General features: G+C 37.0%; 1 protein-coding gene across 2 annotated transcripts in view; it reads right to left on the bottom strand.

Annotated features, from left to right (window-relative positions):
- Positions 1-15,078, bottom strand: part of LOC114351619 (uncharacterized) — a 52,094-nt gene that overhangs the window by 19,948 nt on the left and 17,068 nt on the right. For both annotated transcript variants that reach the window (XM_028302899.1, XM_028302898.1), the window contains exons 3-7: positions 14,579-14,759; positions 9,555-9,616; positions 9,301-9,468; positions 8,192-9,162; positions 7,571-7,739 (exon numbers count right to left, since the gene is read on the bottom strand). In XM_028302899.1, coding sequence (XP_028158700.1) covers positions 7,571-7,739; positions 8,192-9,162; positions 9,301-9,468; positions 9,555-9,616; positions 14,579-14,759 — 1,551 coding nt within the window. The remainder of the gene's footprint in view (positions 1-7,570; positions 7,740-8,191; positions 9,163-9,300; positions 9,469-9,554; positions 9,617-14,578; positions 14,760-15,078) is intronic.

Consider the following 15,078-nt stretch of genomic DNA (forward strand, 5'->3'; position numbering starts at 1 on the left):
ATTTGATAGTAGTTTCATTAATAGCCGGAATCCTCGTTTACACAGTTTTACTCTGGATACACGACTACCCTCGGATTAAGACACCGCAGGGACTGACAGTAGGCACACAAAGTGGGGTGCAAAGATTAGGTAGAATAAAATCTATGGTAAAAGTGGGTAGGTAGGTATGTATTGGTATGATCGTAAATACATAGCGCGTTTAAAATATTGGATAGGTATATGTAAAATTTATATACAAGTAATGGATATTATGTTAGCATGATATTTAGTTCCATGAACGACAAAACTGCCATCTCTTATTAATTTAATTCAGTTCAAACAATAACAGCAGATTTGTAAACTCAAGTGTTGTTTAATGGACACGCTCCAGCAAAGTAACTTCGTTCGACCTGCTGTTGGGTAGCTTTGTGTCTGTTGATATAACAACGCCATTCTAAATACACTCTTCATCAGTCAAGATGAAAACTCTGTGACTTCCAGTATTTGTCCACGTCGAGTCCCGTTTGCAGTTCGTAGCTACAGTAGACTCACTGCCCATCCCTATATGGATGGCTTTTTATGCCGATCACGTATCTTATTGAATAACGCCTGAAGAACGTGTGCGTTTAGATAGCATTATAATAGAGGTCAAGAGCGCACTTCTCCAGTTCTCGAGTCTGCGAAACCGACTACAATTTAGATAAGCTAGTTGCAATAGAGTTTGGGAACAAATGGTTTCATTGTGATTCTTAAGGTTTTTTGGTAAAAAGATTTGGTAATATTTCCGTCTTCTGCCTGCTGTCGAACAGTCATTCACCGTGCTTTGATTGTTTATTTTGAACTGAAATCACAGATGTTATTGATCATTACAATGTACAGTTGCCAGTTACATCAGCTATGTCACCGCCCAAACAATACGTTTTAAATAACAATATTTGTATCACAAAACGGTCATGAATAAGACATAATGAAACGTGACCTTTCATTAATTTCACAAAACTTCGTGTGGCGTATTTATTTGTACATTCCGCTTAGTTTTAGCGACGCACCCGAGTTGTGAAGTTCCTCGTGACAAGGGACGCTCCTGCATACTTTATTAGCAGCGACCCCTGGAACGCGCTAATGCCCGTTATGGTGCTATTAAGCCCACCGTTGGATACAATTAAAAAATAATATTTGAGTGGCACGGGCTACTTTCATCCTAAGGATACACAGCACTCAAGGGATGGACAAATAGAATTTCTTTGAGCCCACCGGAGATGAGGTCAAAGGGTATTGTAATCCGGAAAACAGTAGAACAAGCAAAACATGGGTTTGATGTCCTTGTATGTCAAAAGCTAGACCTTTTCAACGAGAACGTTGAACTCATGTTTCACCAATAAATTGTGATAAAAGTTTGAAACCACAATAAAAAGTCGTATTTTAAGAAACGAAATTCTCAGACAACTTGACAACAAACTCCTAATCCTTATTTTTGGGCTCATCGAACCATCGTCTATTGCGAACAAAAACGCAAAAACAAGTCGTAATGTAGCGGAAAAGTAAGTTAAAAAAGTAAGTCGGGCAATTGGACGGGAATCTTACCACGCTCCCGACAATCTCGGGAGATATCTCCAAGCTCAGAATTTATTATCTCAGGAAAGCAGAAGTAATAATGTGTGAGTCTTCGATTCACGGGGTAAATGGGGATACAGTCCCGACATACTGGTACGTTTTTAGCTTACCACATATTGGATGGAGCTTCAGAACGCTTTCGCACATTGCCAATTTTGTTTATGCTTTCGACGCGAGAGTAGAGTTTGAAAATGGTTTAGAAGTTTTATCGCTTCATAACACAAATTAGCACCATAGAAGCTTCGTTGTGCTAGTTTCGTTAGTATGTAAATTACTGCGCTAGAGTTAGTGTTCGGTAAATAAGAAATGGATAGTGATATTTAAAAATTAAGCTTGAATATTTTTGGAACTTTATTTATTACCTAATTAACATACATTATTTGAAGGCTGATGACAGATGACAATAATGATCTACTAAGTCTGAACACAGAAATTTAACGAGTTTTAGATAACGGAGCAACAGATAAACCAATTTATTGCCTTAACCAAACCAGGGACCAACGCAAAGTTATTTCATAATCAGTTTTCATGTCCCACCAGAGGATCGTCTAGCCACTCCGAAGTTGAACTCTAATTTGAACATACAGCTTTTTAAGCGGTATCTATACAATAAAGCCGTCTCTTATAAACCTAGTACCGATGCAAAGCACGTTTTGCCTTTGAAAATATTACAAACGGTTCCGCCCCATCCTCTGTGTAGGTGTCCAGCTCGTTAGTACATATTCAAACGTAATATTTATGGAAGCACGTGTAGGAAAACGAACAGTGAAAACTGAGTAGAGGTAACTAGCAGCGTGTTATGGCAGGAACACACGTTATCTAGCTATAGCTACACATTTGCCTCCTTTCTAATAAAAGTTACACGCGCGTTGAACTCTAGTTTTAAAGTGACGTTTAGTATGGAAATGTCATTTTATACTACTGTTCAACGCGTGTATAACTTGTATTAGTAAGGAAGTGTTCTATTTCATAAAAAGTAGAAATAAAGGAAAAAAGGTGAGTTTTGTGACTGTATTGAATTTATTGGTAGGATGTATAGTATAACCAGAACCAGGTTGCTTTAATAATTCGGGATTATTTTCTGCACTTTCCTTTTTGTAAGGTTGTTTTTTCTTTCGTTGTGAAAAACAGAAAAAAAACTTATAATGCTTATAAACTTTATATAAGTGGGTACAAAATACGAGTAGCCCTGATTTCTAACTGCTAGCCACCGCGTGTCATAACTATCGATCACTATATTAAATAACGTTGTATAACGCGGTAACGTTATTCATCACACGCGAGCGATAACGTTTATGTTGTTATTTAGTTTGTCTGTGGTACGATTCGCGCGGAAGTTGGTGCTTTTCTCGGCCAATCAGTAGGTATCCTTAAAAGAATATTGAGGAAACTCGACTAAGTTGTTTTTATTTGTATTACATAATCTTTTTATTAGCTCAATTAAACTTTTTCGAGTGCTGCTCTGTTTGCTTTATTCCAGCTGTACCGAGCACCGAAACCACTTTCGCACTTTTCCAATTTTGTAAACGGTTTCGTTACGAGATCGGTTGGAGTGGGGCAAAGTGTTTTGGTACGCAACGCGTGTATTAAGTTCCTTGTTGAATAAACGGGAGATTGCGCGGATTATGTACGACGGGCATAATCATTAAAATAATTTATTTTGAAACACTTTTGGTTGAGTTATGGTGTTAGGTACATGGGGATTTATTATGTTAATTAGGTAGAGGTGTCGTTAGTTGAAAGATTTTTTTTATTTTACTATTTTGTTTACTTTCACCGCGATTTTGTTTACGTAGTTACTATTCTTTTTACAACTTTTAGAAAATTTGTTATTTTTCAAAATAAGTACCTATGTAGGTGCCAATGAGCACCAGCCCCTAGGATTGGTTCATCCCTTCCACAAATAAGTAGTTAACTAAATTGATTCAACCACTTAGACGTGAGGAGAATCGTAATCTGTATGTTAATAAAACAACTTGATAATGTAACATTGTCTTATCATCCCAAAAAATACCTGTAATAAAATTGTAAAAATGGTTCTCTTACAATTTTTCACATTTCTTTTCTTCTTATGGATAAACCCAAACTTTGGGCTAAAGAAATTTAGATTGAAGTATCTGACATGATAGGCTTTCCATGTTCATCCTTATTTTCCGGTTCCAATTTTATATTATCTCGTGAGGCTGTTTTTCCAAGAGATAACATCTGACAGTTTCATCGACTTTTTTAGGGTCGCTTTTACCCGCGGGCACATGTTTATTCGATAAAAAATCGAGGTTTCGAAAATACTACCGAATGGCGAGTGAAAAATAGTTGTGTTTTATTTCTGCTCGCGAATATGATCGTGATGTGTTGGTAGAAATGGGAAGTTAAAAATTTTATTTCATTTTTCTCTGTACATTTTAATTAATATTGAATACTACATGATATTTTACTCACAAAGAAGTAAAAATAACAGTTGGATTTTATAGTAGGATAAACTGAACCTTTTTTATAATAAGGAAAATTTATGCACCGCATCAAACACTCATGAGCTCCGATTATGCCCACACTGGTCGATAACGCTCTGACATGACACTGCCCCCTCCTAATCGGCTCATCCGTTTCAGAGATAAGTCAGAACAAAAGAGAAACCGTCAGACTGCATTATGCCTATATTCATAAAAAAGTACCCACGTTTTGATGCAAAACACTTTGTACTTAACATCAAAATATTATACAGGTGTCCCAAAAACAATGGATAACCTTACAACTATCGATAGGCTCCTCAAGATCTCTATAATATCAAAATTTTGACCTTAGTAAAAATATCACAGATTTAAAGATTTTTTTTTTGGAAAATTACCTTCCATCTCTGATTAGATTTTCTCATGAAATTGAACAAACTATGTAGTTCCAAAGTATTTAAAAAAATAAAAATAAAATTTAATTCGTAATCCCGCATCGCAATCGCAGGTGAACATTTTCTATTTGTTAAGTAAACCATAGTGAGGCTTACAATAATTAGGTGCAAGGTTAATCATTGTTTTTGTTACACTCTGTATAAATTTAATCATAGATTTTAGTAGTAGTATTAGATACGTAAGGTTTTTGGACTAAGCCCCTGCTTACAGCTGAAGGATGCCCATCCATCAGAGTCACCGGTCGTGACCCGACGCGACGGCGCGGCGGCGCGCGACCGCGTCAATAAATAAACGCGCGTTTATTCTATGTGGTTCCTCATTATAGCTCATGATAGTTAGACAACCAACTTAGACGTTCTAGGTTTGAGTCTTTTAGTAAATGTCTGATTTAAAAATTAAGATAACGGATTTCACACCAATTAAGAATCCATTATTAGAAAAGAACCATTTACGGCGTCTCATGTCAATCGCGAATCTAATGTACACCGCAAATCAGTGACCTTTTCATCATTTTTTGTGCCTAGCCTACTTTGCTAAGTATTTATAAACACAAACCATTAAAGTTCTCGCCAAAAAGTAAGTTGGTTACACCTAGGAATCTAATTCTGAGTAAGTACAGGTAGTCTTACCACTACCACTATCACGGAAACGTTATCACTATCAGATTATCAGTACTAAGCCGCACGCAGTGATCTGTGATTTGCAACGAAGCGACACCAGCGGCGTCAAACCCTTGTCAAAGTCGCACGCTCGATGGCGATCCGCGGACCGCACCAATAAATAAACTAAAGCGAACGCCATAAACCTATGTGATTAATTTTTTTACACCACCCTTTTCAAAACTCATAATTTTGTTTCTTTTTTATTAAATTTAGATTAAAAACCGAGTAACTAAGAAGATTATTTTGGGGCCATTAAAGCACGGTTTAAAGACCCATAAAAAGTGGTTTAGTTCAATTTAATTAACGATACCATTCGTTATTTAGTTGTGTTATTGGATGAATTTTTTAGACAAACAGTCATTTAGAGTTATAATTTGACCTACATGCATACGGCTAAATACAATTAATTTATTTTGCAAGTGTACTTAAAACATCTCAATAATGATCGTGATTGACTTTGTCAGATAAGTAGGTACTCGACATATTATTGGACGTACCTACTACATATTTTATTCCTCTATCAAAACTGCCATGAAACATCAATGTATTGGAACAAGATACATTTTACTAGCCCATAATAGTTATTAGAGGTTATGTATTAGATAAACAATCGTCGTTACAAGCAACGGTCGTAATTAATCTTGTTATGAGATAAGATACTATGTCTATAGTATTTTGTATGTAAGCCTCCGGCGAAGTCCGAAGGAGATTTTGTGACCAACTGAGCTTGATAAGGTTTTATGACGTATAAGGGTTGATTCACATTTAACTGGTTTTACTAAGTTGTGGGTTTACAAATGAAAGAATTTTAAATGATTACAATAAGCTTGATTGTAAAATTACACGCTTTTATTTTATTACAAAAAAAATCTAGCGTTTTATTTTTCAGATTTGCGGCCAATAAACTGTGCCTCATAGCTACAGCTAGAAAAATAATTTTTGTGTGAAGTTAGCTGATGTATGATGATGTTATTGCAAATAATGAAATTTCAAATCACGACTAATATTATTTTAAGGATGAAATTAACACGTTATCAATTTTAATCCAGAAGGCAAACGATTCTAAAGTTTCGTTTTAGAGCAAGTGCGCACTACAGCCTCAAATCCTATCAACAGTTGCAAACAATTTTGTATTTTCTTTTTTGCACACCACATGTTTGTGGTAAGCAATCAAAAAAAAACTGTGACGCCACATTTTATTGGTTTGAAACGGGAAACGTTGCACTGAGTAATAATTTTACTCTGAACTAGTACCATTTTGATAATTCGTATCTAACTTTATAAGGCGTGTAGGTTTGTTTGACAAGTTGTCACCAAGCTGGACATCAGTACGCATATAATCGAGCCAACCAGCTGCAAACCGCATGTTTGGCAAATTGACAACAATTTTGATGCTAAATAATATGTAAATTAAGTTGTAACTATTTATGTGCATTGTGTTGGCAACATTGAAATGCCAGACATAGTTACAATGGATTGTCAAAATACAATGTTTGATGGGTCTACAGAAAAAGACCGTACTTACAATTTTCTCAAAAAGGGCCGTCAACGCTTCAGAAAATATTGTAGTGTTGCTAATATCAATCGTAGAAAGCAAGCAATTAATTTGTTTACCAAATTCTTGAATATTAAAAAAAATCAATTAGATTAGGCAATCTAATTGAAATGAGTACTGCGCTGAAATGCATTAGTGATACACTAAAAACTAAAGATATTTGTTTGTTGATACATGTCTACTATGTTTTATTTTTGCAATAAACTTTAATTTAAGATTTTCAAGTAAGCTGTATTTCATTGGATTTGTACATCTTGTATTTCTTTAAACATACATAGCCAAATGTTGATCAACCATTATGTGGGCTGGTATAAGCCGAGCAAGCTTCGTCTTCCAGATAGAAGGGCATAAAAGTAATCTCGCACCGTTCTCCGAGTCGCCAGTCAATTTGTTTTTATGGTGATGCTCTCCGCTTGTTACCATTCTATTATCGTCTCTAGTTTGAATGCGGTTCTAACTTTTAAAATGTAAATTGCTTTAATGGCCTCTATTATACTGGTTTCTAGACTGCACATTCAGACCAGCCATAGTAGTAGTAGTAATAATGGCAAATTTTGACTTTGAATAGATAAAAGAGTGTATGGCTATCCGAAATAGGAAAGCTTTGTAATGCTCGTTGCTAAAATTTATACGAAAAAGAAAATAGAACGCAAAGAATATTCAGTCAGATACAGAAGTGGTGATTGTTTGTGAACTCGATAGTTGTTACACCTTTATACTTATAGTACATAGTACCTAATTATAATTATTATGCTCGAGTTTAGAATACAGACTTATTTCAACATTTTTAAAATAATTTATCTCATTAGACAACACACATTCTGTTGATTACAGTAGTAAGATTAGTAGCTACTTACCTGACGAACTCCAAAGAAAAATCAGTCGCTGGATCGCTCGGCTCGTCCCAGCAAGATGCAGCAGCGTCGCTGAAAAACTGCGCCTGCGCCGACCAAGCGTCACACGCATGTAAAACTCTGCGTAGCGCTCCCACTGCCATGCGCACTGCCGCTTGTACGAATGCGCGATCTAAAAACAATAGTAAATTAACATCTTGTAGCTGTTTTTTTTTACAATACAATATCTCCTAAGTAACTAAGGCTGGGTTGCACCATCTTATTTTAACTTTGACAAAAGTCAAAAATCTGTCAAATTCCATACAAAAAACGCCGGTTATCGTTATAGGTAGTTAGGTCAAAGTTCAAAGTTAGGTGGTGCAACACAGCCAAGTGTCTATTTTTTACACCATTAGAATTATAATAGCACTTGATTTGCATTAAATTTAGATTTATTTCTTCTTAGCCGACGGTACCTAGGTACATCATGCTAAGAACTATGGCATCTTTAGAAGTTAAAGTGGTGATTTTGCTACAAAAATCTTTCTCTGTTTTGCTGTTGTCTGTCGTTAGCCTATTATGGAAATCTAATCAAAGTGGTATGACTATTAAATACTAATTTTATACAACATTGTTAATACTCACCGATTTTCATTGGCTGTGGATGGAGTGCTAACAGTCCTATAGGAAGATTATCTATAATTGCAGTCACGTTATCCTCTTTGGTAACCTCATCATATTCCTCAACAAACGGGTATTTTTTTCTTTTTTCAATAGTATCTCTAACATTATGCATTTTAGCCATATGCACCGTGGGATTCATTAGAAAATCACTAATATCACTTGAATATAATACCCTATCTTTCAAATTTCTAATTTCATCTCTACTATGAATGAGTTCTTGCTTAAGTAAATTATTTTCAGCGGTAACGCTTCCTATATTTATGCTATTTACATACTTATTAAAGGATTCATTTTTCGTCTTACTGTAGCTAGTTGTTCTACTACTATCTCTATATAGGAAGGACATCTTTCCCTTCTCAATTGAATTCTTTTCGATTTTAGAAGTTTCAACGCCTTTACTATTTACATAATTATAATTCCTTACATCCTCTGAACTAATATTGCGACTACTATTCAAATTTTCACTAAAATTTATACTTAATAATTTGTTATTAACAGTGTGCGCTTCCGACTTATTTATATCCCTACTATTACGAAGTAAACTCAATTTTATTGAACTATTTATGCTATCTTCAATACTTTTATTAATATTTTCTTTAAAATTTATTTCCCGCTGTTCTTCTGTATTACGACTTATATCTTTTACTATATTATTGTCTGCATCATCTCGTTTACGGCGTTCTATAAGGTCGCCCCTAAAAGCCTCGTCTTTATCGCTGAAGCTATCGAAATCTTCATGGTTATCGTCTTGTATTTTGTTGCTGACAGTGTGGAAGACGTCAAGCTCCTTGGAAGCATCGATCCATAACCAGAAAAAATGGCCATCAAGCATGTTTAGACGTCTCGCTTCATCCATTACAAGCTTGGCGTAATGGATGTCACATATCAAAACGATAACACCTCGTGTAAGTCTTGAAACCTCAGCAAGCCGTCTGTAAATATAAAACATACTTAATTCAAAGTGAAAAGTAAATATCTAAAATATTGGCAACCCTTTTTGTACTGGCGTATAAATAGAAATGTGATTGCAACAAATTACAATAAGAAAATAATAAAAGTGTAATAAATACCTGAAAAGAGCATGGCGAGAGTATTTTGTTGGGAGTGAAAGCCATTTAGGATTAAGCGGTTGCGCGGTAAGAATGGAAGAAAGGTCTTTTCTTAGTGACAATGTTGAATAAATGTCTTCCACGGCGAGCAAGGTGAAGGTATGCCAATGGGTATGCATAAGAGTTGCCCTGTGGAAAAAACAAGGAGAAAAATGTTATATTTTGAAACTAGCTTTTATTAAGGTGAATAATATTAAATAATTTCAAATGCGTACCGTAATGCGTGTAAAGTTTCCCTCGCTGTAATTTCTAATCGGATCTCAAGAGGGAGCAGGTCCTGCGAACAATGTATTGATTTATAAATTTAGAAAATATATGGGCGACCGTAATAGTAATGTCCCGGTCATGTCCTGCTTTTAAAGAGCGTTATTAGTTCACGTCCCACCGTAATCGGCGCTAAAGTGAGTTATAAATGACCATCATTTTCCGAGACACCAACCCCGCGCTCGCATTTCGAGTAAAAAGAAATGTCCTGAATATCGCTTCAAAAAAGTTGCCGTCAAAACGAGAAATGTCCTCAAGTTCTGAGATATTATGCACATCGTAAAATCTGATTCATCTCACGCATAACAAATTCCGCTGTTCTTTCCCTATTCTTACATAAGCATACTTCAGTGGTCTGAGACATCTTCACCTTTTTACTTTTCGTGATCCAATTTCTACCTCAATTTGTTTAAAGAACAACAACAGGCTCTCTGTGGCGATGTTGGTAACAAAGTTGAATAACGTAATTTGAATTTAACAGGAAAGCAAGCATTTAATGTTGTTTAAATCCACCAGGATGCTTGCTTAAGGCGATTCAAAGGTACCGATTTTGTGTAGTTAAGAAAATTACCTTGCTACTATTTGGCAGGATTCTTAAATGTGAAGTTTAATTACATGATTTGGCACTGAGGCGTCACATCGCGTAATATATTACGCGGACGTGTCAACGGTGTTATTACTAGGCATAACCGCGGTAGCCGCGAAGATGATGTATGGGCGTAACTATTATCATGCTTGTCTGCTTAGTATTCGGCATTTTTGTACATGCTTGATATTACACAGTCATGTGTAGTCACTTTTAATATAGGCCTCAGTTATTATTCGATGTCGCGTCCCTGAATGAATAGCATAGTTCTATAAGACTAAGTGTATTCCTTCCTACCATATTCTATTTGAAAAATGACGAGCCATGTGACTTCAAATGGGACTTGTCATGTTTGCTCCCTCCGTTTCAATTTGGTGTATTAATTGAATACAAAATGATTAAAGTACACCGTGAATAAAGCCTTCCTTAATTTTGTTTGGCTTATTTTAATGGGAGTGCCTCGGCGAGGATTATATTGAAGTGAAACTTAAATTTGAGAGCTTTCAGCCGCATTACTTTATTTAATGTAAACATTCTTTACCTTCGTTAAACAAAAAGTATTTTGTTACAAAATTATTTGTTACCTCTGAACTTATGATGATGTTTCTAAAAATACACAGTCTCATCTCTTGATGCCTAATTCACCTTCAAAATTTATCAAAATCACTGGACTTTGAATGGATAGTTGAGATAGTTATGTACACAAGGGTACAAATACAAATCACAGTGATACGCAAAGTATCCACGACTCCTCAAGTATGAATCAGAATCAATTTTGACCCCACTTACGGCAAATAGCCTTCCCAAAACCGAAACATATGGGAGTTTCAAGTTTCAAGCGAAAAAGTTTTCGAACTAGGTAGGTTAGTAGATTAAGGGATTATTAAAAAAATAGGAATATCGACGTCTAACCAATCTAAATGAACATTACATAAATACGCACAACAATTCAAATGGAACGAAGTCTAGGATTGGATTTCCTAAAGGGAAATGAAACAAATGACATTCGCAGTTCCCACGGGAGACTTACCGGGTTAATGAGTTGACTTGCATCCATTTGTTCCCACATTACCAAGGTTTAATCCGTCAACGTATCATCGTGCCGAGAATATAGTGATGCGTAAATTATATGGGACAGTTTGAAATGATAGCATTTCTGTGCCAAGATGCAAAGTTGTATGTAGTGAAAATAATTTCTAAAATTTTGATACCGATAATAAAAAGAACTACAGTTATGTTTTTAGTTCGAAACAATTAAGGATGATTTTGGTTCGAGCCATGTTTGAGTTATTTAAACTTGATTATTCAGAATCAGTAAAAAATTAAAGTTCAGCTTGATGAAAAATTATCGTATAAAATAGCATTAGAATAAAAAAAGACAAGCATACTAGTAAAAGTACTTAATACAAATTTTTGTACTAAGCCATACTGTCGGAAACCAATTGATCCTTATTTATTAGGAGGCTTTCTTGTAACCATTGAAAGGCACGTACAACCGTTACATCATAGGGTGGCTGACTATTGTGGCTTTATCAGTGCATGATTAATGGCATTTATGAATGGAATCCTTGGCAAGTCACTATACGGCGACAACCCGCTTTTTGTGATGCAAAGCTACCATTAGTACACAAACTGCCGCGATGAGTGACGTCGCTTATGCCGACTGTGTTTCAGCCATTTTGTTTTCTTCATTTTTTAATTTCAAACTTCAAAGATAAGCCGAAACCCACGCGAACAGAGTCACTAGCAAAACTTAGTCACGCATTCACGTGGTAAACAAACAAATCAATTGCTTGTTATCCTTTATTGTACTAAAGTCCAATTGATGGTTATGCAAATTTTATATCATCTGGAAAACCATTAATTCACTCCGTAAATGTGACCCGACCATTTTTTCTTCACACATAAATGTAGGACGGTAATCAGGGGAGCGATTTCAGATTTATTGGTTAGCCATCTTGGAAATAGGTCAGGCGGAAAGAATATGTTAGCTTCTAAGCTGTATTTAATAATAATTTTCTTTAGTGACCTAGATTGAACTACTATATAATGGGTAAGTTAATTGATACCAAACGATGACTTTCATAGCGAAGCAAAAGTTGCTTTAACTTTTCTGTATTGTTTTCATTCCTTATTGGAATACTTCTTTTAAGAATAACCCGTCAAGGATAACACATTTCCATATAAAAATAAGATGTAAAGCGTGCTAACATAACTCGAGGCATCCGTAGCTTGGGCTAACACAAGGGACCCATCAAACCCCCAATTTATTTATATTTGGTAATATTTATATCAGAGTTTCACTGAGCGGTCGTTTAGGGAACTTTTCTCTTAAAACTTTAGTCTGCCCAGGAGATGAGTTATGGAAAGTACTTAGGTCTATTCGCTTTACCAACATTCTTGTATTTACTTTTATCAACATTATAAAGACAAAGCGTCTGTTCAACTTGTTTCGTCTGGAGTGTTCGTCACTGGACAGCTCACATCAGTCTTTGTCTCTATTCAGCTTAATCTTGGGGATTAGTTACTAAATCTATGGCATGAATCCTGAAACTCGCCACAATTCCTCTTAACGATTTCAATACTTCGGTTCTATCTACCTCTCTCGCTTATTTAGATTTACTCACATGAGTAAGTGAGACACGAGTAAATTAGTCGCCACTGATTTGATGTACTGAGCTATTGAAGGTCCATGTATTGAATTCCCGTTTCTCTTCCAAATAGCCATTAACGGGTTGTCAAATTAAATTAGGTTGTATCCGATGGGAAGTTGGATTAATCAACTCGCAAAGGAGATTATCACTGCCCGAATATAAACCTGCGATCGTATTCGATCCATAATTATGTACGACAGCACGTCAAGCTTAATACTGAAGCATCCTATGTGGATCCTAATAGATAGGACTTTTTTTGTAAAAAATATGTGTAGTCGAATATGCTGTAAGAATGATACACAGTTTCCTGTTATTAAAGTATATAAGTTCACACAATGCATAGCCCCACTTTATTCAGTATCTTTACTGGCTGACCTTCGCAACAGAAGGCATGCTCCTGATATGCCTGCCATAGGGAAACCAAAACAGCAATATATTACGGTCCCCGGGGCAAACCCAACTGTTTTTCTTGACAGATCTTGACAAACAAATGGCCAATGAAGACCATAAATTAAGGGCAATAGGGCAAGCGAGATTAAGTTACGTTTTTATCCTACGGCATCCAGACAAAAGCTTTTAGTTCGTGTACTTTGAAAAATTTGAATAAGTAGGTATACCTTACTCTTTGGACGGTGAAAGGTCTTTTACAATTCTCAATTTTTATGCATTTCTGCACTTTTCTTAAAGCGCGTCAGGCGTTGAACTCTACCTTTTAAAGTTCTCTACCAGTATAGTTTAATCTCTGGTCTTTTAGTTTAAGCTACCTACATCAAGGGTTATTTATCGCACGCTAGCTAATCCCTTATGGAATTTCACACGTGACGGCACGTGACGATGTGGTTTCGGAGCTACGTGGGCAATTGTCGATCACTGTAATGGAAAATGAAGATTGAGGCCCTTTGAATAAACTTTAGCACTACTACTACTTCAACTAAGTTCCAATAAAGTGGTATCTGATAAATAATAGTGTCTTGGATAAAAACTTGTAAATACAAAAAAAAATACAAAACAGATTATCATGACGGATACAGTGATGATTGTACAGTGATTTTAATTGTACAAGCTATAATCTCATGAGAGTCATAGAGAGAGTATAAGGTACAGTGGTGTACTGGGTGGGAGAGATTCCCCAACCCAAATAGACGACTAGACGAATACGCCATCTGGGCAGCGTATTCAAACTCAGAAATCCTTCATTGGCATCTGGTACCTACAGATGTCGTGCAACTGCCATAGCGAACTAAATGACCTGATACGATGATGTCCTCTCTCACTCACATTGGCGATGGTATAAGAGAGATGCAGGTGCGAAGGCGAGGTGCGCAGGATGGGGACTCCGGCGCGGGCGATGACCGACACCACGGCAGCAGCCGCAAGTAAGACTGCCACATGCCGCCCACCCAGACTGTTAGCTGTCTCACTCACATTGGCGATGGTATAAGAGAGATGCAGGTGCGAAGGCGAGGTGCGCAGGGCGGGGACGCCGGCACGAGCGGCGGCGGAGACCACGGCGGCCGCCGCGGAGCCGCTGTCTTGAGTGGACTAAATGACCTGATCAAGACTAGCTCTTTCACTCACATTGGCTATGGTGTAAGAGAGATGCAGGTGCGAAGGCGAGGTGCGCAGGACGGGGACGCCGGCACGAGCGGTGGCGGACACCACGGCGGCCGCCGCGGAGCCGCTGTCTTGAGCGGACCAAAATGACCTGATAATAATGATAAGCTCTCTCACTCACATTGGCGATGGTGTAAGAGAGATGCAGGTGCGAAGGCGAGGTGCGCAGGACGGGGACGCCGGCACGAGCGGCGGCGGACACCACGGCGGCTGCCGCGGAGCCGCCGCCGCAAACCAGCAGGACTGCCACGCGCCGCCCGCCCAGAGCGGAGCACGTGCGCTCCAGGACTCGCGCGCTGAACCTGGGAAACAGACAGTTATTGTTTAATATGTCATTATTGTTACTATCAAATTGACGTTATTTATTAGGACATTGAAATTTTACTTTTCACCTCTGTATGCACGTTGAAGAAGCGAGAAAAAAATCGTCCATACGTAGTTGTAATAAGAGTGATTTTTCTACAAACATTATTGTTTAGTTTGATGAGCAGCCAGTCATTATTGTTTTATGAAAGTTAAACGAAAGTGCAACGTGCCCATTGATAATGTTCCCCTAACAATACGAGTAGCATCGTGCAATTTCGTTATTCAAATCGTAAATCTTCAAATCAAAGATCGTCC

Source organism: Ostrinia furnacalis, unplaced genomic scaffold, assembly GCF_004193835.3.
Source record: "Ostrinia furnacalis isolate ACB-3 unplaced genomic scaffold, ASM419383v2 OfSCF1166, whole genome shotgun sequence".
NCBI classification, from domain to species: domain Eukaryota; kingdom Metazoa; phylum Arthropoda; class Insecta; order Lepidoptera; family Crambidae; genus Ostrinia; species Ostrinia furnacalis.